The sequence below is a fragment of the Myxocyprinus asiaticus genome, chromosome 5 (genome assembly GCF_019703515.2).
Source record: "Myxocyprinus asiaticus isolate MX2 ecotype Aquarium Trade chromosome 5, UBuf_Myxa_2, whole genome shotgun sequence".
Classification (NCBI taxonomy): domain Eukaryota; kingdom Metazoa; phylum Chordata; class Actinopteri; order Cypriniformes; family Catostomidae; genus Myxocyprinus; species Myxocyprinus asiaticus.
Window position 1 is genome coordinate 51,997,454 of NC_059348.1, and position 27,645 is coordinate 52,025,098.

A 27,645-nucleotide genomic window follows, 5' to 3' on the forward strand; every position below is an offset into this window, starting at 1 on the left:
AGCTCTGTGAGGTTCTTAAAATGCAAACAAACGAGTGCCAGCACTTTGACGGTCCAAAAGTCAAATTTAGGCAGCATAAAAGTAATCCACACGACTCCAGTCGATCAATGAACGACTTCTGAAGCGAATCGATAGGTTTATGTAGGAAACAAGCTGATAATTAAAACATTTTTAACTTTAAATTGGCACTTCCATCCAGGGCTCTGATGCTGTTTGAAATGGCTGAACTCTCACGCGATGTTCGTTCTTCTGTTGTAAATAAGTGCCGCTTCAGAATTCTCGTGTGAACTCGACTGACGCTAACGTCACGTGACAGCTACGTGATGCGTCAACTGCTGGCAGGAAGTGCTTTTTAAAAGTTAATAACATTTTAATTATCAATTTATTTTTCTATTTGCTTCAGAAGACATTCATTGATCGACTGGAGTCATGTGGATTACTTTTATGCTGGCTAAATATTACTTTTGGACCGTCAAAATGCTGGCAGCCATTTACTTATATTATAAAGACCTGACAGAGCTCTATTTTCTTCTAAAAATCTTCATTTGTGTTCTGTTGAAGAAAGACATTCATACAGATCTGGGATGGCATCAGGGTAAGTGAATAATAAGAGAATTTTCATTTTTGGGTGAACCATTCCTTTAACCCAAGGAAGTAATGGTAACAGCACTGGAAGCAAATATGTGTTCACAAAGCCTATTAAGGACTTGGCTAATCCAGACTAGCCAAGACTTATCCAGAGTTAGGCTGACAGTTTTAACTTATTTAGGATCTGCCTTTTAATACTTCCTTTGGTGGCACAGGGATAGTGGGAATGAGACAGGAAAAATTTTTTTTATTCTTTTATAACAGTTAAAGGTCAAGCTCTTGTATTTTCTTATAGAGTTATAAAGTCACATAGGAGCCACTGTGCCATGAGAAACATTCACTGTAACAGAACGGCTCCTGTTCCTCAAAGCTTAAGTAGAGTTCATTAACATCCTTATTTAAAGTAGTGACGAAAAAAGTTATAGTGAGGCACTTATAAAAGTAGTTAATGGGGCCAATTTTGGAGGGTTTAAAAGGCAAAAATGTGAATCTTATTATTTTACAACAGCTTTACATTAATTCATCTTTTAAAACTTGTGTATAATTTGAGCTAAGTTGTTTAAATCGTCGTTTTAGTGTTTACGGCGTTATGTCATCATTGCATGAAGGATATAGCTTTAAGGCACGGTCACATTTACCTTTCAATGGCAAAATTCTGTGGGCGAAGGCAGCATGGGTGGACGTTGACAGATGGCAAAACCAGCAAAAAAATAACTGTCAAGCAGCCTCGATTTAAATCTGACGCCATACTGCACTTAATACTCTGGGAGAGTTAAGTTAAAAAGAAACTTACCACTTCTTCTGCATTGTCAGTATTCAATGTAGCTGTTAGTGATGGGAAGTCTGATTCATTTCTGCGAACTGGTTCTTTCGGACAGTTCGTTTCCATGAACAGGTTCTACCGATTCAGCGGTTCTTTTACGTCATCACGTAATGACTTCACTAGTATGTAATTCTAACATCCCAGAGTCATGGTTTTCACGCTCAAACATTTAAATAAAGCCATATGTGAATGCATATTACTGATTATTACATTTTATTCAAATAAGTTATAATAATAATGGCATTTATTGTCAGCGTTTCATTCTGTGATCCTGCATGTCAAATACAACTGACAAATATTGATTACATCTTGGATAAGCTTTCTACATTAAAGTTTTGCACCTAAAGTACCCAATACAGACACGAATGTACAAACGTGGATATGTTCTACGTATCTAAAGCATATAAAAAGAATATATTTAATCAGCTTACCAGAAACCATGATTCAGCTTATAAAAATGTAAAATATAATCTGCATGAACAATAAACAATAGTAAAATTCATTTACATCTCTCGATTGGAAGGTTTTCGCATGTTTTAATAAAAAATTTATTTAATAAGACTATAGTCCTAAGCATATTTCCAGTACGTTTTGTTTGTCAGTAAAGCAACTTACATTTCACCCCAGGCTCGTTCAAGTCCTCGGTACACTCATGCTCATTGTATCAGCAGCTCACTCATTAGACTCCTCGGCAAACTTCGAAAGTTCGTGGGACCGGCTCATTCAGTTCTTTCTGAGTTGGACACGACCGAAAGCTGACTTTTGATTCTGCCTGTAGGTTTGATTCATTAATTTCGAACAGGTTCTTTGGTTCAATAACCTGTCTAGTAACTCGTAAGAGCCATATCCTACCTGTATGAGTCCAACTCATTCATTTCGAACTCTGTCTCAGGCTACAAGTCATCTGCATTTAGTTTCGTTTTATTATGTTGTTGCTGATCCATAAGTTAAGGAAATTATGATTTCTTGAAAATGTTCATCACAGTTCACTACACAATTCATTGTCTAATTAAAAAATACAAACACAACTAGAAAACTAATATATTATTAATAATTTGTATTAGTAACATTAGAGTAAAAATGCATACTTAAGTCTCAAGACCTTCATTTGCAAATATTTTAAATAATTCAATGAATAACACAGAAACAAACATATCTAGGTTTATAAATGTTTTATGCAGCTACTGCCATTACCGTTTCTACACAGCATGTTCTCTGTAAACTTCGACAGTTAGTGGGACTAACTCATTCGGTTCTTTTTGAGTCAGACAGTTTGACGTGCTGCGTAGCCAGTACATTTACTTAAGCTGTGCGTCTTACGTCATCAACCAGGAACTAAAGTTCGATTCAGTTCGATGTTGTGAACCGGCTCGACTGGTTACTTGCTGAGAATCGGCTCAAAAGAACGATTCGTTCAAGAATCGGACATCACTGGTAGCTGTGTACGAAGCACTGGCACAGAGGTCACTGCCAAACCAAAAAAACGTCCTATTGGTCAACAAGGTGAATTCACCTGTCAAAGTTCATCAAACTTGAACGCGAAAGGGAAATTCTTCGCCAGTCAATTACGCAAAGTTCACGATTGCATGGATTCCCACTGAGATGACTGTATTTCACCATGCGAAGGTAAATGTGAACGTGCCTTTAGACCGAAAACATTAGCAAGTGATTTTATAACAATAAAATAGTGTCAACACATGTCATTTTACGTTTTTGTGCATATACTTTTGAAACAGTGTGTATTTTAACGTTTACGGATAGGTCCTACTAACTTCCATTGTAAGTGCCTCGTAACCCAGATTGTTGGGGGGTTTTTTTAAGAAAAGGAGGGACGAGTCGAAAGAAATTGTGGTAATAAACATTATACCACAAATGCTGTTGATTGAGCTTACATTTTGAACCTGTATTGAACCCGGAATAGTCCTATAAAATGTTGTACTGTAAAATAATCATTCTTATAGGTTCACCAACATTTCAATACCTCACAAATGTGTAAATACCCCAAAAATGTAATAATTTATCTACTCCTTTAAAAACCAAACTAAAATATAAGAGGCAAAGTATGGTTACGGGCCTAATAACCTTGCAAGCACATCTGGAATAAGCACAAGCTTGAAAATGTATGTAGTACTAAATGGGGTGCTTTCCCTTATGGCATCTATTTCATATGCAAGAGTACAATCAATTATCCAACTTCCATTATAAATGTTTAAGCAACTGGACCGCATTTCAGCAAGGAATTTCACAGATGACCAAAACTCACACTTCTTTTTGTCTCTCCCTATCTGTCTTTCTCATCAGCATACGTTATGATCCATTTTTTTTATGGTTTCCAAGCGGAAAAGCAGTCCTGACTGATAGGAAATTAATGAAGGCTGTCCGTGGCCGATATCACTGCCTAACCAACTCACAGAGTCATGGAACTAACACATCTCGCACTTGCAACCAAACTTCACAGCTTGATAAAGCACCCAATTTTCCTTCCTTGGGAGTTACCAGAGCCCAGTGTGCAGAGCTCTCACGCCCTCATAAGGCAATAACTGTCCACCATTTTGAGATAATTCAACCCAGTAATAAATGTTAAAATTCCAATGGTGACCCAAATTTGACAGGTGGCACAGAGATGTGCAAGTTCAGTGATGTTTTACAGCCATTTATGGCTGATACTTGGGTGCTAATTGATTTCTTTATCTCATTAGTTTGAGTATCATCAAGGGAGAAACATGATCTGAAAAGTGAACAGCAGAACTGTACTGAAAGACTGCATCTTCACTTCCATCACTCAAGCGCAATAGCTAAACATTCAACTGACAGTTTACTAACCCTCAGTCTGATTTCCCTACAATTTTAATACTACAACCTGACATGATGAATGCTTATCTACTTTTACCTCACTGTTACAAACCACATCAGTCATTTGATTTGCACTTATAGACACTCAAAACCAGTGTTGGGTGTAATGCATTACTAAGTAATTAATTACTGTAATTAAAATTTTCATTGAAAAAGTAAGGGATTACTCTTAACTTTTCAGTAATTAGTTACTTCTGATGTAATTGCGTTAAATACTGTATAGACTGTATAAGTATTCTATATAAAACAGTAGTGAATTTAAAATTGAAATTTAACGTCTAATGTAACGTTAAAATTTATGTTTTCTCATTTAATACAGCCTCCTTAAATTCTTAGGGCCAGTTCATGAATAATTTATTTAATTTCATATGATTTATTTGAAAGAATTAAAAGAACAATTTCATGTCTATCCTTGTATTTTCATCTAGTCGAGGTTGATAAGGACTTTAGAAAGTAATTAGTAATAAGTAATGCAATTACTTTTCAGACAGAGTAATTAGTACAGTAATCTAATTACACTGTAGAAGATGTAATTAGTAGTTAGTAATAAACTTTTTTAAAGTAACTGCTCAACACCAAGTAGGCTAATGTACATCCTTCAAAGCAACCCTTGACATACAGTACAGGTTTTTTGATAGCACATTTGCAATTTTGCATCTATTACTTGCAGGCAACCAGACTGCTATGCAACATAGCCCACATCCTTGTTTCTAGTGGCATGCAAATCTGATAGGTTGACTCATTAAGGACACAAACACAACTGACAGCTAAAAAAAAACAAAACAAACATGTCACCTAATACACCAGCCAGTCACTAATGCAGTGTAGGATCATTTCTCACACAGTTTCAGCCACATAAGCATGCCTCTGATATTCACCACAATGTACATTAAAAAGTACACGTATAAACATAAGAGAGCATGCAGTGATTTGTATGGTGTTGCATGCAAGGCCCTGTCCACGGATGCAAACGCCTTAGCATGATGGCTAACGCTGACAAAAATACAATAGCCACAAAAATAAAGCAAACACCACAAATCAACACACCGATAACGCGTTGGCAGTGTGTTCGGTACACCTTAAGTCACCACTTAAAACCACGGTGAGACCTGTCGACTGGCTGGTTGTGTGTGTGAGAGAGTTTAACGGTGGCGGTAAAGCGGCGGTGGTCGTACCGAGCAGGAGCAGCTTCAACTCCCGCCTCGCGTCGCGCTTGTCCCGACGGAGCTGCTTATCGATCTCGGCGTTGATTCGTTTCGACTCCTTGGCCTCTTCGCTCAGGCAGCAGGCCATCATCGACTCTAAAGTCATCCCCACTGCTTGTCTGTACACAGCCCGGCCTCGTCGGGGGCTTCAAAAAACGAGAAAAATGAAAAACTCCAAAAACATCACTCAGTTCAGGTGTTCGTTGAAAAAGTGGGTAAAAATGAAATAAGAACCCCCCACCCCCCTCCCCAATCCTCCACCTCGGAGGAAAAATATTGAGGAAAAAATGAAAAGGGAGGCAAGGTGATGATCAGTTGGGGAGGCGCTCTGGTTTCAATCCTCTCGCGGTGATCGCGAGCCTCTACCCGCGTGCGGACCTCGGCACATCACAGAGGTAAGAGAGGAAGAAAAAAACGCGGAGGTGAGGATGAGGAGGTGGTGGTCCGGGAGCCTTATCTCGCAAATGATTGAAAAATCCAGGGCAAACTATCCTCGCTTACGTGCGACCCTCCCAACACCGTAACGGCTCTCCACCAACACGGGTCCCGGTGAAAACGGCACAGAGCACTTGACATCCACTTTCCCTCTTTTTTTTTTCTTCCCTCTTTCCAGCCCTGTCCACCCCTTTTAAACAGAAGGAGGAATCGCTGCCCGATCGCACAAACAGTTAATGTCAAAGAATATGTCTGTATCTTATTTTATATCTTGAAAGTCCCCAGTCACAATTCCTAAAGATAAAAGTAATTTAGGGAAGAAAAAAAATAATAATCCCGTTGCCTTTAAAAAATGGATTATGCCACTTTTTGTAGATGACAGCGTCTCCTTGTAAATGCCCCCCCACCCCAAAGTTTCCATGTGTTGTTTTATATCAAGCAAGCTCTCATCACAATACTTGTAGCTAAAATAACGTAGAAAAATCCTGTCGAAAAAAGGCCCTTCACCTTTAAAAATGGATTATGCCACTTTTATTTTTTCAGACGACAACAGCGTCTCCTACAGATCAGCACGAGCGCGCAATAAGCGTGATGATTGACAGGGAGGAAAGGCTCGAGCGGGAGAAAGAGGCGGGAACTGTGCTGTTCTCTGGAGGCGGATAACAGGAACTGTCATGTTTGGTCGACTGTAAAAGTCAGTCAGGCATTCAGAAAGTGCTCACTGCCGGGGTGTGTCGCTTCCTTCTGAAGGAATAGTGTGGACTGGTAAAGTGTTTTTACGTCCGCAGAAGTTTCACCTTAAAGAACAGATTTCTGAAAGAATGAATGCCCAGTGACATTAGCACGATAGATATTTCTTTCGTAAATTAAATTAAATAGTCTAGTGGTGGAGCTCTGGCGGACATCTAGTGGACAATTTATATATTACATGCTGAATGCTTAAAGGAATAGTTCACCCCCAAATGAATACAAGTTAAGCTCAATCGACTGCATTTGTGGCTTAATGCGTGAACACGCGCGCACGCAATGTGTAAAATATTGGAGGTGGGTGTTGGTAAGTTTGGAGGAGTACTACCAGGATGATGTATCCATTAAAACATTAAATCCAGCTCACAGTCTTATGTTCTTTTATTTGTTCCAGCAGCATAATTAGACATCCCATAAAGAGGTTGAACATGTTATATAGAAGTTGTGAGTTCTTAGAAATCATTAGGAGATATTGGAATTTATTGGAAGGAAGTGGCTTGGAATTAATTCAGTGTCTGAATAAGGGAAAGGGATACAATAAAAAAAGCTATTCTGGATAAATGAACAAACATACAGGAAATAATGCCAAGGCTCTGGCCAACCCATAGGTGAGGGAGGTGGCCAAGGCTCTGGCGGAACCACGGGTGAGGGTCGAAGCAGAGGCCAAGGCTCTGGAAGGACCACAGGTGAGGAATGAGGAGGCAACTGCTCTGATGGCACCATAGGTGAGGAACGAGGAGGCAGCCATTGCTCCGATGGGATGCAAGGTGTGGAAGGAACATCCAGCAGGACTACAGGTGAGGGATGTGGCGGTTCCCATGAGACCCCAGGCAAAGGCTCAGCAGGAAGCTGAACTGGCTTCTTCCCATCAGCATATGTTATGGAAGACCGTGAGAGTGGAGTAGGAACTGAGGCTGAGGGCAGAACAGCCAGCACAGAGCTGGAGGCAGAGGGCACAGGTCGGTGGCCCAGAAGTCAGAGCTAAGGAGTAGTTCACAGGGTGAGCAGTGGCTGAGACTGAGAAATCCAGGGGATGAGCAACGGCAGGGACTGAGGCCGCAGGCCGAGCGGCTGGGACTGGCGAGGCGGCCGCGGGCCGAGCTACTTTATGCCAGCGTTGACTGAGGTAGGACAGATGACCTGTAGTGGCAGTTGGCTAACATAAAGGAGGCAAGGCATGGACTGAAGACATATTAGGTTGTGTGTCCAAATTGTATTTTCCTGAGGGCAGCGTATTTTTTCAATTGTTTGCAATGGGAGCGCCGCGTATTTAAAAAAGCCAGCAGCGTGACGAGGCGCCGAGCGTTTTCTGGTCACCGAGAGTTGAAAAATGTTCAACTTTGGGTAAAACACAGCGCTTGTCACTGTCACTTTTTACCCAGCCGTCCAATCACAGTGGAGGAGGGGTGGGACAAATACCACACTGACCAACCATCACATCCTACTTGTACAATGAATGAAAAACAATGGAGGAGAAGTTTGCTGGTCTCTGAGTATTCATGTCTGTACCCGATGACATTCCCAGACTACCAAAATATGAAAAATAATGCTTCAGCCTTCCCTTCATCCAGAGCAAGGGCCAGAGCAAGCATTCTTCCTTGTGACAACATAAACTATCTTCGAAATTAGGTACTTGCAACACATTACTTCCACGGATATTCCATATGATAGCAACCAAAGCATCACAGCTGAAAAAACGCTGTGCCTCCAAAGCGCTCTTAAGTGCTCCTAGCTGGACGTTTTCAGAAGAGCGCCTGGCATTTTCAGCTGCAAAAAACACTTTGGTGGACACACGGCCTTAGCAGCTGGCTACCACTAGAGGGCAAGGGGACTGAAGGCCACACCAGTGATTGGCCACCACCAGATGGCAAGGAAGGACTGAAAGCCAATTATCATCATAGGACAAGAAAGGGACTAAAGGCTGGACTGGAAGCTCACTACCACTGGAGGGCGAATGAGGAACTGATGTGTTCAGACACGATATGATAGGTGTGGGTGAGAAACAGATGTCTCGTTAAATTTTTCGCTGTACCCACTGGTGCTACTACTGCCAACAACACAAATAAATGGTTTAGAAAGTTCGTTTCGACGCGTCCGGTGTAGACCACCTCAAGCCGTTGCATTGCGTCATGTCAACGGACGCGCCCTGTGTAAACGGTGTGTCAGCACCATAAACTATCAAACAGTAATGAAAAAAAAAAGTGTTTTAACTTCCTCATCCTTCAATAACAATTCCTTAGCAAAGCTTGAATCATTTTATGACTGGTTCACAAGCAATCACACATGCAATCCACACTGAAATACACTGAAGACATATCCACGCAACACACACACATAGTCCAAAGAACAAAGAAGACACTCATCCAGTTTCCAGTATCATCCTGCACTGAAATGTACATCACTGGAAATTCATCAAAACTGTCAAAGACATCCATCTAGTGTGTGTTTACATACACCAGTAATTAAAAATAGTGCAGATGGGCATTGTTCAGGAATAGTTGGGCCACACTAGGCCTGTTTGTCCTGCGCTCTCTCTCTCTCTCTCTCTCTCTCTCTCTCTCTCTCTCTCTCTCTCTCTCTCTCTCTCTCTCTCTCGAGTATGAACTGAGCTCCAGTGAGTGGCGTTATGTAAAGTAGGTGTTGATGTTGTTGCTGTAGAGGCGGTCTACATCACAATATTACGGAAGTAGAAAACGAGGCGTTTTGGCAGCTTGGTTACAATAAATGCTTTTATTGCATTGGGGATTAAGTTTTGAGTTCTGAAATCCACAGTATGTTTTTAAAGTAGAAACCTCTTATTTGTCAAAATATCAAGGAAAATTACCCTACAAAATAAATAAAATCCCCAAATAGTTTACTGTTCAATCAAAATCCCAAAAATAATCAGAAAAATCAAGATTTGGTGTATAGCGTGGGACTTTTAACCATAAACTAGCCTGAAATACATCAGACAGTCTTATTTTGAAGTGACGGAGACTTTGTTACAATGCTCTACCTTTAAGCATTCAGCATTTAATACATAAAGTGTCCACTAGATGTCAGCAGAGTTCCACCACCAGACAATTAATTTTTTAACTTACGAAAGAAATTACAAGTATTTTATCTGATTTTATATATATATTTGTCTAGTCCCTCGTTTATTTAACCCTCCTGTTGTCTTAAGAAACTGCACCCTCCATTTGTCCTTTGGGTCATTTTTGACCCTATTGAAAACCATTAAAAATGCATAAATTCTTGATTAGTGTACAACACCACTAAAGACCCCCCTCAAAATGTGCCCAATTTGTATGTCCATTGCAACAAATCTATTCCTTCCCACTAATGTCAAAACAATTTGTTGCAGTGTTACCATGTTTCTGACAGCAGAGGGCACCAAATGTTGTAGTTCTCTTCTTGTGCACTTCAAACAAAAGAAGGCCCTGCTTGACTGCAAACGCTCTTTGTGGTCTTCTCCATAGATGGTGAACCGTGGATCCAAAACTTTGCTGATAATTAAGACATCTTGAGAAAAATGTAATTCCTTGCACATGCACATTATTAGATATTTCTCATTGTGCAAAACTAAACTTTATTTTCAATGCTATCAGGACTGAAAAATTGCTTCACATATCAGCTTTGCTGCAGTGCAATGAAAGTGCATGGTGACTATGGCTGCCAAGCTCCAAATAGGACTAATTTAGTTCTGTCCAAATTTCATTGGCTCTGCACAGTGACAAAAAAGTTTTTTTCTCCTTTCACTCTAGATGCATTATGCTGTGAACATGCAAAGAAAAGCTATGAATAACAGGCACGGCAAGAGAAGTGGCTTCGCTGTTGCAGTCACTGGCAGCTCATTAGCAAACACATGGCCAAACTGTCCCCATGCAGCACTGTTCTGCAATGGCGAGACCTTAGAGACATCTTTCTGCCTTTGGTAAAAAGTATTTGACTGGTCCTAATTTCTTTGTTTGCAGAACACTTAATGAGACGTTTAAATTTAACACTCCTCATTAACTAAATATTTAATAGGAAAATGATGTCTCTTTGATACAATCTTTGAGGAATTCTTTAAGTAAGGGACAGTTTAGGCAAAAATGAAAATGTTGTCACCATTTATTCACCCTGATGTTGTTGTAATACGGGTTCAGAACAAAATGAGGTGAGTAAAAGAAGATAGAAATTTTACTGTTGGGTAAACTATCATTAACTATTTCTTTAGTGATTTCTGCCCATTTATTACAATCAAGAAGTATTCTCCACTAAAATTAAAGACTGGAAATGGCGTGGCGGTACAGAACAGAAAGCTGTATTGATCTTTGTTTTGATGTAGTGAAGGTCTCGCCCTGGATTTATGTGCTTTAAACTGGATCTGAGCTGGGAGCGGCGAGATCACTTTATACCCGCCAGAGCTTTGCCAAGCCTCTGTTTCCAATAGCAACCATATATGTGCAGCTCAGCACAGCGACTAGAGAGTTCCATGGGGAAAGCAGAAGTTTCTCTCGGCATCTGATTGCGCAGCGGGAAGTTTGTGATCTTACCACCCGACCAGCAGTAGAATGCGTCAAATGCGAGGGCCGGGCATCTCTCTGACACGCACAGTCCACAAATGGAATGCTTAAAAGGAGGGTTTACAAAAAAATTTAAATTCTGTCATCATATAGTCACCCTCATTTCATTTCACCATGCACTGTATGTTGTCACTTTTCCGGAAGCACAAAAGAAGTTGTGTCAAGGTAGTTCTTTTGCATGTTGCTCACGAATGAGAAAAACCCCACTCATGTGCCCCTCACTCCATGCCAGTGGAAACTTATGGTATGCTACTAAAAAGCTCATAGGATCATTTATGAGAAGAGGTGACCCAGGTAACTGAAGTATTATTAAGACATCAATCCTGCTTTCTAACCATTGTACACTTGATTAGAGCATATAACCCCAGGTTCTGCATGGGGGCTTCCCCTGCAATTAGTTTACTGTCAGTGGATTTGATTCAGAAATATCTGCTAAATGAAGAGTACCACTTTCACCTCAGATAACTGCGAGACTATAGAGATCTGAAAGTATTAGAGTACAATGTATAATTTTTAAAAGGCTCTATATGGTTCAATGCTGACTGCCACCCTGATGCTAGGGTGTTGTTCCTAGGCAATGCTAGGATGTTCTGGGGGATTTTAAGTGGTTGCTTACTGGAACAAATAAAAATTGCCAACTGTACCCCCAAGTCTCTATGATATTCTATTTCCTTGATTTGGCTCGGGTGCCTCCCTCAATGTAAGTCTATGGGATTTTATGTCCATTTTATCCAGCATGCTCTCATGAAAATGACGTGTCCCCCACATCCCTTGCGGTTGCTATGCCCTTGCCTAAAGTTCTCAATATCTTGTATTGTTGATATCAGGATTACTGAGACAGATCCCACACCACCACATAGACCTAAAAACCAGTTGAAATTCTTAGCTTACATTACTTGACAGTTAACTTTTCATCCATATTTTTTTAAAATAGAAAAACAGTCATAAGCACTAGCTTATGAAACATAATTTCCGAAAGATTCCTGCCTGCGAGTTTTTGACGAGTTCACTGTTATCTTTTGCAGAGAGAGCTGGGTAGCTGAGGTCCTGTGGTGAAGGAAAGCAGTTGGATATCTTTGGTGTCTTACCTCTTTCAAACCTCTTTAATTATGACCTCTTTCCTTCTACATCAGAGTCACAGATTGAAACTAACCAAGAGAGCCTCTGCAATTAAGTTGCACAGATTCAATTAGAAGAGTGATTAATTGGCGGGGAGGAAATTTAAATAGGCATGACTGCAAAGGCACAGCAGTCAGTCTAACAACACGTCTCCTATTGTTGAGGATGAGAAATCACTGAACTAATTGTCCAGCAACAGGATGGTGAAAGGTTACAGTCTCAATCAGAAATTCAACTAAACTAAAAAAGAAAAAGAAGTTTGGCTGAAATTAATTCAATTATATATAGTTGTTACACAAAATCGAAATGGGTTCTCTTAAATAACCATGTAAACTCCACTCTAATACTGAATAATTGAATTTAGTAAATCCCCCAAAATTAGACAAGTTAGTCAAAAAGTTAGTCAAGCTGGTGCACAGCTGATCATGATGTCTACCAATACAATTGACCCTTCGCTAAGCTCTGTCCCCCTTGGTAATGGTCGCTTGCTCTGACAAGCTCTGCAGAACTCCCCATTGGAATGAATTGGAGATTGCCGTGAAGGACGCGGTTTTTGGCAAAATATTCTCATACACGGAATGGATAATATTTTTACGTGGGCTGCTATGAAGAGTGACATTGTAATGCATATTTATATGAAGTTTTTTGCTAAATAAATTGTTAAATTACACAGTAATTTCATAAAAACTGTGGAAACTGAATCAGAATCAAGGCAAACGATTATTACAGTCACTTGAAAAGAGAAAACTTTATTCAATAGCAATTACACATAAAATAACATAAGAGTAAGTGAACAGAGCTGTTTATAAAGTCTCACAACACATTAATTTTGAGGCTGTGAACTGTTTGTTTGCTATCACTTTTATTATGACTTGAATCAATACATAAATGAATTAATTCAAGGGCGTAGCAGCCGGGGGACACTCTTTAAAAAGGTGATTCGGTCCCCCACACTATTTCAAGCTAAACCCATACTCCAAACGATGGATTTGTATACAGTATTCTTTACGTTTGGTTACTTTGGGCTGAGTGAGCAACTATACAGCCAATCACAGGTGAATTTCATGAGCCGAATCAATCCTAATGTAATAGGTCATTAGTCAGATAGTCTAATCAACGTGGCTCCATTCATTTCTACAAAGTTGCTTTTAACAATGCTCATTTATCACTGGTTTTATCGGCATTGATGTTGATCTAAATTAATAATCTAGAGATGAGGAACACACAAATGAGAGTTATTTATCGGCATATCGTTCTTGATTAGCAGCATTACGTGAAATGCGCTGCAGAAAAAAACAAACAAAGGACAATCCTTCTTTTAAACACACATTTTAAGTGTAGTTTACATCAGCACCTGAGTCTTCATTAAGTTATGCTTTTTACATTATGTTTGTGAGGTAATAGTTTGATCGGTTGTTTTTACCAATTTAAGCAGATTACTAGATCTGTGTTAAATATGTAAAGCTATTTTTAATATCAGCTCCTGTTTTTTACCTCTATGGTGCAGTTGACAAACTGTAGGAAAAACTCAAGATCAATTGACAGCTTTTGTGGCATAATGTTGATTACCACAAAAAATTAATTTAGACTCATCCCTCCTTTTCTTTAAAAAAAAGCAAAAATCGAGGTTACAGTGGAGCACTTATGATGGAAGTGAATGGGGCCCATTTTTGGAGGATTTAAAGGCAGAAATGTGAAGCTTATCATTTTATAGAAGCACTTACATTAATTCTTCTGTTAAAACCCATGAATTATTTTAGCTGTAAAGTTGTTTAAATGGTAATTTTTACTTTCATTTTAGGCTTTTAGGGTTTATTGACATTACATCGTCATGGCAACAAAGTTGTAAAAGTGGCTATAACTTTAAACAGAAAAGATTAGTAAGTGCATTTTAGCACACTAAAATCATGTTAACACTATTATTGTTTATATCTTGTAGCTAAACTTTAGAAACAGTAAGGATTTTAATGTTCAAAAATTGGCCCCCTATTTACTTCCATTGCAAGTTAAATTTGGACCTTTTGTCGCAGGCCCTGGCTTGAGGGGGGCCCAGAATGGAGTGGGGTGGAGGCTGTGCCATATTGTAGTGTGCATCTAAACACCTTTAGCGGGAGATGTGGATATAAACACAGAGACAATGCGCAACAGTGAAAGCCGTCGGGTTGGCGCACGTTAATGGAATAACTGTCCGCACCCCAACCCCGTGTATGGAATAAACTGGTTTTGGATCCCTTTCATTAAAATGACAGAAAAATAGATACTTGATGCAAGACAGAAAAGACTAGATCTGCCAATCTACATGATTTAAATGATCAAATATAGACTCATTTATCTTGTGCCACACCAACATTTGTGAAGGGTGTTGACTATGACCTGAGATGCACTTTCAGTGCCTCTCTGTTGAGGTCATTTGCAACGAATTTGACTGCATAGGTTTGAAGGCCAGGATTTTTAAATCATTACATTCAGAGCAGCTTAAACATTAGGAATCTTAAACTGCAAAGAAACACAAAGGAAACTAGAGTTTTTACATTTTCTGAAGAAAGCGTGAGTGGCCACGGTGTAGCTATGTGTTTGCTAAGGTGTTCTTAGTGGTTTTAGCCCATTGCTAAGCAGTTGATTGCTGGTTTCATTGTGGTACAAGTCAAAAGTGTCCACCCCTAAGTCTCTATGATATTCTGGTCCCTATTTGGCATGGGCTTCTCCTACAATGCAAGCCTGTGGAATTTTTCTTTCCACCCATTTTATCATCTGGCAGGCAAAAATCTTAAGTTTGATCACTTAGTTGAGTAATAGTACATTACTCCTCAACAAACCACATGATTTGAAGTATCATTTATGTTTGTAGAACAAATGGTGCTGGACCAGTAATGTTGCAAACTTTAATACTCTGTTCAAATTCCTAATTCTTGGAATGAGTTTTATGCTTGCCTTAGCTAACACCACTAAACATGCAGTGGCATCTGTTATGTTGCTTCAAACTTCAATGTCAAAGTTGTTTTCTATGACCATGGAGCTGATTATCCACAAGGATACGTCATGCCTGCAAATAGAAACAGCACAATTATGCAGAGATTGTGAGAAAGCAACAGAAACAGCATGAACAAAAGTATGTTTTAAAGAAACAGAGGGAGAAACTAGCACATACTGTATAGCCTACTCAAAGGAAGGAGAGCAAATACCCATGCACCTGAAAACGGCCTAATCTCTCTGTCCTTTAAAAATTTAGTCGTACAGTTTTTCTTTTCTAAATTATACTGTACTTCCCCCAGACTTTCAGTTGGAAATGTCTTCTTTGCTCAGAGGAAATTGCTCTTTCAAAGCTCAGGAGTGTTTTTTATCTATGTATCAACTATGTCTCATTTGTTTCTCCAACATTTCCTTTTATGAATCAGAGTAGACACAAATGAGACCATTTCTGACATAAGATTAATGTGGATGGCATAGCTCAGATAATTTTGTCTTGGAAGAATTTAATGAGAAATCTGAATACAGTTTGAGACATTGTTGAGATCTCTACTGAAACTAGGAGACACTTGTGAGATTACTAGGTCTTTTTCCTCTGAAGATATGCTAAGATAGAAGAGTTCAGGATAGAAGTTTAATCTCTATTCATATAATCATCTAGTTCATACTGTATTTTATTATCTGATTTTGATTGCAGGCTTTGGTATCTTAGGAAGTCTGAGCACAGTTTGAGAGATTTTTGAAACTCTAGAGGATACATATATTCCACAAAAGTCTCCATGTGATCTCTATGTAATCTCAGTGCTGTCTAGGATAAATATTTGAGACATTAACTTGAAAACCATTGCTTAGATAATTTGGTCTTGCATAAATTTCATGAAATGTCTTTAAATTCATATTGAAATATCTGTTTTTTTATTGCAGACTTTGGTATCTTGCAAATCTGAGCATGGTTTAAGACATTGTTGAGATCTCTTCTGAAACTTTTGAGGAGACACGTGTGAGATTACTGGGGTCCGTTTCTCGGGGAAAAACATTGCACAAACTTCTCCATTCATGCTCCATTTAATCTACAGTATTTGCTGACTGGGAGAAAAAACAGAGATATAAAAGAGATCTTAAAGAGATGTTTTTTTTCTTTTGGGTGGTGTTGACTGGTTAGTAGATGTTCTCCTACTGTGTGAGATGTTGAAGGTGATATAAGTCCTTATTTGAAATAAGCCCTGTCATGCCCTGTGCGTTCAGCATTGCACTTCCTAAATTCTTGCTGTTTTCTGTCCTCCTCCATATTGTCATCTCAAAGTCTTGCAATAAATCCTCCAACGACTGGAACTCAAGCAATTATTTTTGCAGGAACAGCATTTGAACATTATGGTTTGTAATAACCTAAAACATTCTGCACTGATTTCAGAGACTCTGAAGAAACTTTACAGCTATTTACCATCGTAAATCACCATTACTGCAAATTACTCTGCAAAAATCATACTCAGCCCACAGTATGAGGTGTGAGTTTGTTAAATGTGTTATATTTTGTTATTTCCCCCTTCATTATTGTCACACTGGAGCACACACTGAGCACAGATATTGACAGGCACTACAACAACCGATTTGAAGTGCTGGTGTTGAATTGTTTTGTTATCATCCACCTGTAAATGGAACTCAACAGCTGCACTGTGCATGCAATGAATGAATCATTCGTGACTAAAGTTGCATTTCCAAACAGCTTTTGTTTCCCTAATGACTTCAACGCTGGAGTGCGCCGTCACCTGCCGGCTTCGATACCCAGGGTCAGTCTAAGATTTTCAATTCGGCATTGACCAAACAAAACTTATCAAAGGAGAGGAGGTTGTAGTTTACAGAGCCAAGTTCATTGGTTTTAACTAGTGCTTTCCTTTGTGAGGTGGCATTTAGAAGGATTGATCCCTCCATAAGTCAGCCATGCAAGAAAGGACCATATTATTGAGATGGTATTACACAAGAGAGTCCCATGAGCTCGAGAAATCCATTGCAAAGGTTTTAATCATGTGCAACATGTGCTTTGACATCCACCTAGAGACTCCCACAATGGTACACACGTGCCACATGTTTAGGCATCACCGTTGGTTCGGTATTGCAAGCCCTTTTCACCTTTAATCACGTGCATGATAAGAATGATTTTAACAACTGAATTACAACTATTAGAATTTCTTTTAAATCTATAATTTGGTTTCAGTAGTGGCTAATGAATGTTAATGTTAATTTCAGAAATCTGTATTGTAATTGTAACTACATTCAGAAAAATATATTAGGCTATTTTTAAGATTTACACATTTCATTTTCATAACAAAAATCCAATAAATTATGTTGTGTAATTTTGTTTTTCCCCTTTTCTCCCCAATTTGGAATGCCTAATTCCCAATGCGCTCTAAGTCCTCATAATGGCGTAGTGACTCGCCTCAATTCGGGTGGCGGAGGACAAATCTCAGTTGCCTTGCAATCCGTGCATCTTATCACGTGGCTTGTTGAGCGTGTTACCACGGAGCACGTGTGGAGGCTCACGCTATTCCCCAAGTTGTGTAATTTAACTAAAATAATAAAGTAAATTAAATTAATGAAATATTTATTATTAGTATTATTACTATTATTAGTATACAAATATTATTAACATATTTTTTTATTATTTTATTTTGTTAAAGATTATTCTATTCAATTTGATGGGATTTTGTGGGAAGCATGAGCTTCGTGTCTTTTCATTGACAGTGGGCATTCGATCACCTGGGTATTAAAGATCACCAATTTGAAGTGGACAGTGCTAAATAAAGGTTTAAATGGAGTCCAACATTTTTTGTGATAGGATCAATCAGACTGCATTCGCTTTTGGGTGAAAACACATGTGTAAACGCTAAAGGCCGATTTATGTGTCGAACTTAATCCGTAGCCTGACAAACACACCTCTAAAAAATTTAACTATGTGTCGCGTCTATGCAGACCACAACAGCTGTGATAGATCCGCTTCACAGAGACCCTCCCCCAGGATGATTACAAAAATATCTAAGGTAGCATCACATTTTCTCTAAGATTACTTTAAGATCTATGCATCATATGACACTGTATTTGGGTTAGTTTTAATTGGGGGTATCTACTGTTTTTATGTTCAGTTTATGTTTCATGAAGTTACAAGCGAAAACGCTACAATTTCTTTTTTTTTTTACAACTTATAAACTTTGTGTTTTCACTGCTGGCTTGCTACTTGCTACACATCTGTGAGTCTGTGAGTGAAACACACTTGTTGAATTCGAGACCTTTCCGATCTGTCTGACGTTTCATATTAATTTAAAAATTCTGTTAATTACTTAAAAAGCTTTGAATGGTCTAGCTCCTCAGTAAGCAACCTTCTATCACTCTATAATCCATCATGTTCACTACAATCACAAAATTCTGGCCTGCTAATTATACCTAGAATAACAAAATCCACAAAAGGAGGTAGATCCTCTTCCTATTTGGCTCCTAAACTATGGAATAGCCTTCCTAGCAGTGTACGGGACTCAGGCACACTCTCTCATTTTATGTCTAGACTAAAGACTCATCAGTTCAGCCAGGCATACACATAATTTATCCCTCAACTCATTGTTATGCTGCATTAGTTAAGTCTGCCGGAAACCAGAAACACTTCTCATATTTTAGAACTCTGCTATAAAGTGAATGGCATCTATGCTAATATTTTACAATTTGTTTCCCTGTCTCAACCTCGTGATACATATCCGGAGGTTACAAGAGCCTGCCAGATCCAGCTCCAGTCCTGCCTGATGTCCTACTCCCACCACTATTTGTTGCTGAGTGATGATTACTAACTCCAGCCTGTGCCAAAAATTACATCACTTCATTCTACTACAATAGACCGAAAAACATGTGATACTTTACTGGCCACTGGCCACTACCCAAACTACCCAAACCTTGGACTTATGGACTTCACCAGAAATTAACTGCCACAAACTTCCAGCCGGACTGTGACGCCACTCACTGACCTCTGCCTGAATGATCTTGGTCAAAGGATGGACTATACTCTCTCTTAAAATAAAATTCATAGGCAATAAATGAAATGCCAACTGAAGCCTTCATCAGCCAAATAACAAAGGACACTTCATTTACATGCACTTCCACAGTCAATTTGGGATGGACTTCAAAGACTTTGTCATTCATTTTACAGTTCATACAAAATCCTTTAGTTTAAACATTGGCCACCAACATCTTCTCTGTTTACTAATTTAAACCATGACTTGTATTACACATAGATAATTAATATTAGCATTAAATTCATGCTTTTTTTAGCAAGAGTGGAACTGGCCACCCCTGTGAGACTGGTTTCCCCCGAGGTTATTATTCTCCATCATAACTATTATGGAGTTTTGTGTTCTTTGCCACAGTTGCCTTTGTGTTGGTCACTGGGGGGCATAATGTACAATCTTCTGTTATAATTTTTTGTTACAGCATAGTTTTCTGTAAAGCTGCTTTCAAACAATGTGTGTTGTGAATAGCGCAATACAAATAAAAATGACTTGACTTTATCCGAAGCGACTTACAAATGAGGAACATAAGCAATTTGACATAGAAAAGTCAACAATATCTGCAGTTTTACACTACCAAGTTCCAGTGGTAGCTAGAATAGTTTAGAAGCTAGAGCAGACCGTAGCATATCACAAGTGTGCACGCTAGAAACGTTTTGGCAACATGCACTTGGTGCAAGCTGGCTGCGACAGACTAGTCGCAGACTTAAAACATTAAAGGGCACGAACTTCAGTCTTGTGTACTTGGCTTTAACTGCAAAGGCATCCTTTGATCATAGAATGCTCATTGCAAAGAGAGAGAAAGGTGGGCGTAAAGTTAATGAGAGACCGTCTGAATAAACTGGACTTTGAATTAACTTGCTCTAAAGACCTTTCACACCTACTTCCAATATTCTCTTGTTAAAAAATTCTTGTTAGAGATTTCTTGGCTTTATTAAGGGTGCTGATAACCAGATGGCACAAAAAGTCACGCCGAAACCATGGGAAGGATGATTTGTGTGCTTCAATATGCAAAAGCATGCAGAGGGTGAAAAAAAAAAGTTTTAAAGGTGATATGTGTACTTTTTTTGTTAAAATATTTTCTCCTAGCCCAATTTAATGTGTGGAATCTATAAGTAAACTGGTCTGATACTTTCCCCGATAAGTGGCGCTCCATTAAACGTCAACTCTAAACATTGCTCATTTTGTTTTTACCAATGAGGTCTTTAATATCTGGAGAAAGCCATCCATTCGAATCCCCATTCATCTCAGTGGTGGTTGCTCAGCTGGCCCAAACCATCACTTCAGAAAATGTCCACAGGAAAATTACATCCTGACAACTCTGATTGGCTGATGGCACAACAAGAACACATATGTTCCCAAGCTCTTCACAAGTGACTATCCTGCGCTGTGACATTAAAGCTTTGCAGACAGGGAACAAGTCCATTTTATGCTTTTTAGAGCCCCATATTTTAATATAAAAGTAAAATGTGCTATTTAAATGTTGCAAGGGGAAAAAATGTTTTCATTAGAATGCACGACTACTTTTATATGGCCGTCAATGGAGAAAGATGCTTTTGCCCACAGAATTTTGTAGTTGAGTTGTAACGTCTCGGTTACTGTCATAACCTCTGTTCCCTGATGGAGGGAATGAGATGTTGTGTCGATTTAGTGACACTAGGGGTCGTTCTTGAGAGCCCCGAACACCTCAGATCTTTGAGAAAAGGCCAATGAGAATTGGCGAGTGGAATTTGATTGCCACTCCCCTGGACATACGGGTATAAAAGGAGCAGGCTCGCAACCACTCATTCAGGTTTTGTGCTGAGGAGCCGAGACAGGGTCCCGGCCATTTCAGCGGGTAGTACAGCATTGTGGCAGGGGGGACATAACGTCTCGTTCCCTCCATCAGGGAACGGAGGTTATGACAGTAACCGAGATGTTCCCCTTCTGTCACTCACTCAACGTTGTGTCGATGTAGTGACACTAGGGGTCCCTATATGAAATGCCACAACTAGCTGAACCGTGTTACGTGGACTGCCGGTGCAGGTACTTGGGAAATTTAGAATTTACAATAGTTTGGAACTTTACAATATGTACAAATAGTATTTACCATTATGTATAGCCCTAAAGGCAATTTTCTTCATCACTTCAGCTTTTTCTACATGGCACCTTTCTAACTAGCAAGAAATACCAAAAAGTACCATACTATTACACTGTTTTTGTTTAGGACATGGTAGCATGGAAATGCTATGGCCTTTTACCAGGGAAGTATTTTAGAATAACATTCAAATATCAGCAGAAGAATATGATGATAATCATTCAGTACAGTGGTATATTTAAAAGTACAGTGGTATTACCAACTGATAGTATCACTAACATAGTACCACCACAGTACATTTTGTAAGGACTGTTATCCCAACGAAAACCCATACATTTTTATGTGCACCATTAAAGGAATAGTTCACCCCAAAATTTAAATTCTCTCATCATTTACTCACCATCATGCCATCCCAGATATGTAAGACTTTTTTTTTCTTTTCTGCTGAACACACATTAAGATTTTTAGAAGAATATCTCAGCTCTGCAGGTCCATATAATGCAAGTGAATGGTGACCAGATCTCAGAAGGTCCAAAAAGCACATAAAGGCAGCATAAAAGTAATCAGTGAGACTCCAGTGTTTAAATCCATATCTTTAGAAGCAATGTGATAGGTGTGGTTGAGAAACAGACCAATATTTAAGTCCTTTTTTTTTACCGTGAATCTCCACTTTCACATTCTTCTTTTGTTTTTGGCTATTCTTCATGCATACCACCATCTACTGGTCAGGGAGGAAAATTAGTAAAAAAGGACTTGATCTGTTTCTCACCCATACCTATCATATCGCTTCTGTAGACATGGAGTTTTATGGATTACTTTTATGCAGTCTTTATGTGCTTTCTGGTGCTTCACAGTTTTGGTCACCATTCAGTTTCATTGAATGGACCTACAGAGCTGAGATATTCTGCTAAAAATCTTAATTTCTGTTCTGCAGAGGAAAAAGTCATACACATCTGGGATGGCACGAGGGTGGGTAAATGATGAGAGAATTATAATTTTTGGGTGAACTATTCCTTTAATGGTGCACATAAAAATGTATGAGCTTTTGTTGGGATAACAGTCCTTACAAAATGTACTGTAGTGGTACCATGGTAGTGATACTATCAGTTGGTAATACCACTGTACTTTTAAATATACCACTGAACTGAATGATTATCATCATATTCTTCTGCTGATATTTAAATGTTATTCCAAAATACTTCCCTGGTAAAAGACCATAGCATTTCCATGCTACCATGTCCTAAACAAAAACAGTGTAATAGTATGGTACTTTTTGGTATTTCTTGCTAGTTAGAAAGGTGCCATGTAGAAAAAGCTGAAGTGATGAAGAAAATTGCCTTTAGGTCTGTACATAAGGTAAATACTATCTGTATATATTGTAAAGGTCCAAACTATTGTAAATTCTAAATTTCGCAAGTACCTGCTTAAATTAAATGGAACTCATACCACAGGAAAGAAAAACATAAATGAGGAATGTCAATTGCTTCTTCACCACAGCCATGAGATTAAATGGAGAACAAACTGAGACTTTTGCTTAAGTCTCCAGCTTCTCGGATGTTTCTCCTGAGAAAAACAAATAACAAAAAAGGAGAGAACAGCACACTGCTATAAATGCTCCCATGGAGCCCAATGCAGTGTATTGTTCTCTCCTTTTTTATTAATTTTATCATTTTTGATCATGCACCTGCCTTCATGTTTGGATGTGCACATACTACTTCTTTTGAGAACCAGTAGAGGTCTCAACAATGTCTCAAACGGCTCAGATTTGCCACAACACCCAAGGCTGAAATCGAAAGTCAGAGATTTCAATATAAATTCAAACATTTCTCATTAAATTCTTCCAAGACCAAATTATCTGAGCTGTAATATCAATATTAATTTTAGAGCTCTTACTGTTCATTGTCAACAATTGCCTCTTTTTTGCTTATTCTCCTTAGGAATTTTTGAGACAAAGTTGGTTACTTAAGCATAACTGAAAACAAACTGACCAATTACATTTTCCTTTAGAAAAACAAAATAACAAGAATGTTCTCTCTATTGAAGTAACCCTGTTCAGGGTTGTTTATTTGTGTTTTTTTTTCTCTCAATATTATCAGGAATATTGCACTTTACATCTTTCTCTGATAGCATAAATATTTTGTTTCATCTTTGGTAGTGACTCAGGGCCTCAGAGTTGTTTTCATTATTAGTGCGTAGAAATATTACATGCAAACAGTGGCCAATTAAAGTGAGGACAGTTTGGAGAGAAGTGCCCCCCACTGAGGACAGTCTCCCAGCATTCATGTAGCGTTCACGTCGCACACTGGTGCGACAGCAGTAAAGCAAAAAAGAACACATAGCAACAACACATCTGAACTGCAGATTGGAGTATTAAAAGCAACGGATTAGCTTTACTTACTGTGGTGCTTTCAAGTTTAATGATGCATCTGAATAAGTAAGACTAACGAAGACATTTAAACTGGAACGCTGCCTCATGCCCTTTAGAATAACGCAATGCATGGAGAATTTTAGTCATATGTTATTGAAAAGGCCTCCATTATCAATGCATATTAGAAGCGTATATGACGCATATCATTAGATGTCTAAACAATGAAATGTATTCCTATTTCTAAACTAATCAAAAATATACAGCAGAGTGCAAATGTCTGAGACCACTGTGAAAATGCTTCTATTTTCAATTTTTTTGTTTAAAAAAACAAAACGATATAGTAACGCTTTAAGGTTGTACTTGTTAACATTAGTTAATTACATCAGTTAACATGAATTTCAATAAGCAATACTTTCACAGCATTTATTAGTGTTGGTTAACATGAATTTCAACATGTACTACTACATTAGTTAAATTAAACGTTTTATATGTTAACATAAGTAAATGCAATATAACTAACATAAACTAAACATGTTCAATTGTATTTTCATTAATTAACATTAACCAAGATCAATACATTTATTATTGTTAGTTCATGATATGTAATGCATTTACTAATGCAAACAAATTGAAGCTTATTCTAAAGCGTTACCAATAATACAATAAAATAATAAAATGTATAATATTATGATGCAAGGAAAATCTGACGTTTTGTATAAAGCAGATAACATGCTCATAGTCAGAAAATTGCTTATTTGTGACCTAGAAAAAGACATTTGGACCCATATTGCACATAGTTATCTGGGACTAAAAAAGGAACGATAACTGAAAACGTACAGAGAGTTTGCCGAATGTAATCGAAAATTGGAACAAAGTCCCTTTCAATTGTTCCAGGGTGAAAACTTTATTGGTAAATGCAGGTAAATTCTAGTTGCATGAAAGGCTATATTTAATATTAAGAAAGAATACATTTATTGAAAAGATGTTATTTTATACATGCTACTGTAAACTATGCTTGTTATTATTTCTATGCTTATAATACCCCCACATGGAGGAAAAACTAAAAAGATTATTTTCACTTATTATGGGTAAGGCAAGTCCCTTATTTTGTGCTTGTTTGCCCAGACCGGACCCCAGATCTGGCAACACTGCAGCCCTTTGTATATCACCGACACTTAGCACAAATTGTCATTTAAAAACATAAATAGAAACAGAACGTTATTAACCATTTTTTACTTTCATTCTAACCGGTTACCAATAAAAAAAGGAGGCAGTGGAATGCCGGAACTGGAACAAAAAAATACCGCTTCTGCTCAGAACGAACCGAAATGAAAAACATTTCGTTTTTAGTCCCTGATAGTTAATATACTGTAATTAGTTTTTTTACTATAGTAAAACAGTGGTAACTTGTAATAAAAATTAGGCAAAATTGCTAAATGAAAGGAGATCTCCTATTAATTTATTCAAATACAGTAGTAACCATGGCTGTAGTAAAGATTATGGCTGAAACTATGGTTACCATGGTAATTTTTGGGTAAAACCATGGTGAATGTTTTGGTACAGAATGAAACTGACAAAGAACTTCAGAAGTAAGAAAATACATGGAATTTTGAAAGAAAGAAAGAGTGGTAATTATAACTTTTTTAATTACTTCACTGATATTATAATTCCACTTCATACTCTCAGTATGTGTCTTGTTATACTGTGTGATTATTTTACAGAACAACAGACATTTGCACCAGCGGCGGGGGAGAGTTTCAAATGTACCACTGAAATCAACAACCCAAACCTACAATTAGCCTTAAGAAAACATTCAACATTTCATTGAGGGAAGCATTTGGATGTTGAGTAATCGTCTCAGTGGCTATTTTCTTTGGGACAATGCAATGGAACTACAATCTGGCAGTGGGAGTGTTTTAAACTATTTTGAAAACAAGTCATTATTTTTGCATTTGTGTTTGGTTATGCTAGTAGTGCAGAAATAACACAAAAAACACATTAATGGACAAAGAATGCACAAACGCTACATTAAAAACCTGATAATTAATTATCAATACAAGGTATGAAACGGAATGCATCCTTGTACAGAAAAAGCTTCTTTTTAACTTAACACGGCATCTAAAAAATGTGGCGCTCCTGTACGAGATGCTGAAAAAACAGCGAGATGAGGCCAAACAGTCAAAGACGTCTAGCATGTTTACATAGGGAAAGAAACAGTTGAAATACAATACAGATGGACGCAAAAGTGTGTTCGGTGTGAACAGCCCCTATGTTAACTTACTATGTACATTGAAAAACTGTATTAAATTTATTTAACAAGAAAATCCATGAGATTTTATTGTAATTCTGTTTGTAAAAAGCAAAATGTCCATAATTTTAATGGTAAAAGACTGTAAAAGTACTACTACAGTATAAAACATTAATTGGTTAATGGGTAGTTACTTTAAAATATACAGTAAAAAATATAATATATTTAAAGAGACAGTACATGTAATTTTACAGTAAAATGTTGTAAAAATAAAAATATTTAGATGTAAAAAGTATTTTACCATATCATTAACTGTAAAAATGTATATTATGTTTAACAAGAGAGTACATGTAGTTTTTACGTAAGATTATTGTTATGTAATTACGGTAAAAAAACAATAATCGGGTGTTCCCGGAATTCCCTGCATGACCCATTACCTTCATTATATTTTATAGGAATAGTTATGTTTCTTCTTATTTTTAATATAAGTTATGTACACTGGGGTGTTCTGTGTTATATTTGATGTAGTTTAGTTCATGTTTATTGCATTATTTTAATTTCATCGTGTGTTAACCTGATGGTGTTTAGTGTTTGTGTGAGTGAGACTGAGCACTGTCTCTACATGTTAATTGGTCATTGCTCTTGGAAGGGCCTCTACTGATGAACTTCATGTCATCATGTGACCTTCTGTAAATACTATGGTGAGTAACAATACATTATCAAGTGAAAAGCAGATTTTTACAATTTCAGAAGGTTAAAGTATTAATTTTATATCATTTAATAATATAAATGGTAATGCACCATAAAATATACAGGCATCAAAATTACATCCCGGAAAGCCTGAAACGTGGCTTCCGTATTTTTTTACGGTAAATGTTTGGCAACCTCAGCTGCCGGTAATTTACCCTACATTTTACGCAATTTGTTTTTACAGTGTATAATTTACTACCGTTCCATAATGCATTACGGTAAAATAAAGTCACCATATTTTTACAGTGAATCATACCGTAAATTTAACAGAATTGTTTTATATTGTCTATCTAAAAGTAAACCCCAAAAAGCACGAAGCTACATGCTATTCACTGTTTATTTCTAACTGTCATGTTATAGTCCTTTTTAATTAGAATATCTTGTGAACAAATCACAAATTGAATTTTAAGTTGTTATTATCAGAAGTTTTTTTTTTCATAATCTTACAGTGCACTAATTGCAGAGCCAGACGACTGGTATTGCTCAATGGTAGGACTAATTGTCCAGTTCACAAGCTGAATGTTACATTTCTCAAAAAACTTTACTTTCAGTTCCAGCTCAAATGGCTTAGAGGAAACTAGCATGGAATTATAAAGTCTTTTTTTTTTATTCTTAAAAATATGAAAAAGTTTCTCACCTTTATAAGAGGCTTTGATATCTCATTAAAGCTGATAGGCCTTTTTGCTCTTTAAAATACCTGTGACTTTAAGAGAGCAAGAGAGAGAGATAGAGGGAGAGGGAGAGAGAGAGATTTATAATGGCTTTAAGTTTAGGTCTGGTAGTATTGAGAAGGTTGATTAAAATCCTTGCTAACCTTTTTATGCCTCCCACGTTTTCATTAATCTGTTCCATATCATTATGTAATCTGGTTGGAA

At 37.8% G+C, this 27,645-nt stretch overlaps 2 protein-coding genes across 2 annotated transcripts in view; both read right to left on the reverse strand.

Moving 5' to 3' along the window:
• LOC127440684 (guanine nucleotide-binding protein G(q) subunit alpha) overlaps positions 1 to 6,417 on the reverse strand; it is a 64,458-nt gene extending 58,041 nt beyond the window's left edge. Inside the window, exon 1 of the mRNA XM_051697423.1 lies at positions 5,440 to 6,417. Coding sequence (XP_051553383.1) covers positions 5,440 to 5,575 — 136 coding nt within the window. The 5' untranslated portion in view covers positions 5,576 to 6,417. The remainder of the gene's footprint in view (positions 1 to 5,439) is intronic.
• LOC127440675 (ralA-binding protein 1-like) overlaps positions 1 to 27,645 on the reverse strand; it is a 289,448-nt gene that overhangs the window by 107,869 nt on the left and 153,934 nt on the right. The gene's annotated exons all lie outside the window — the stretch shown is intronic.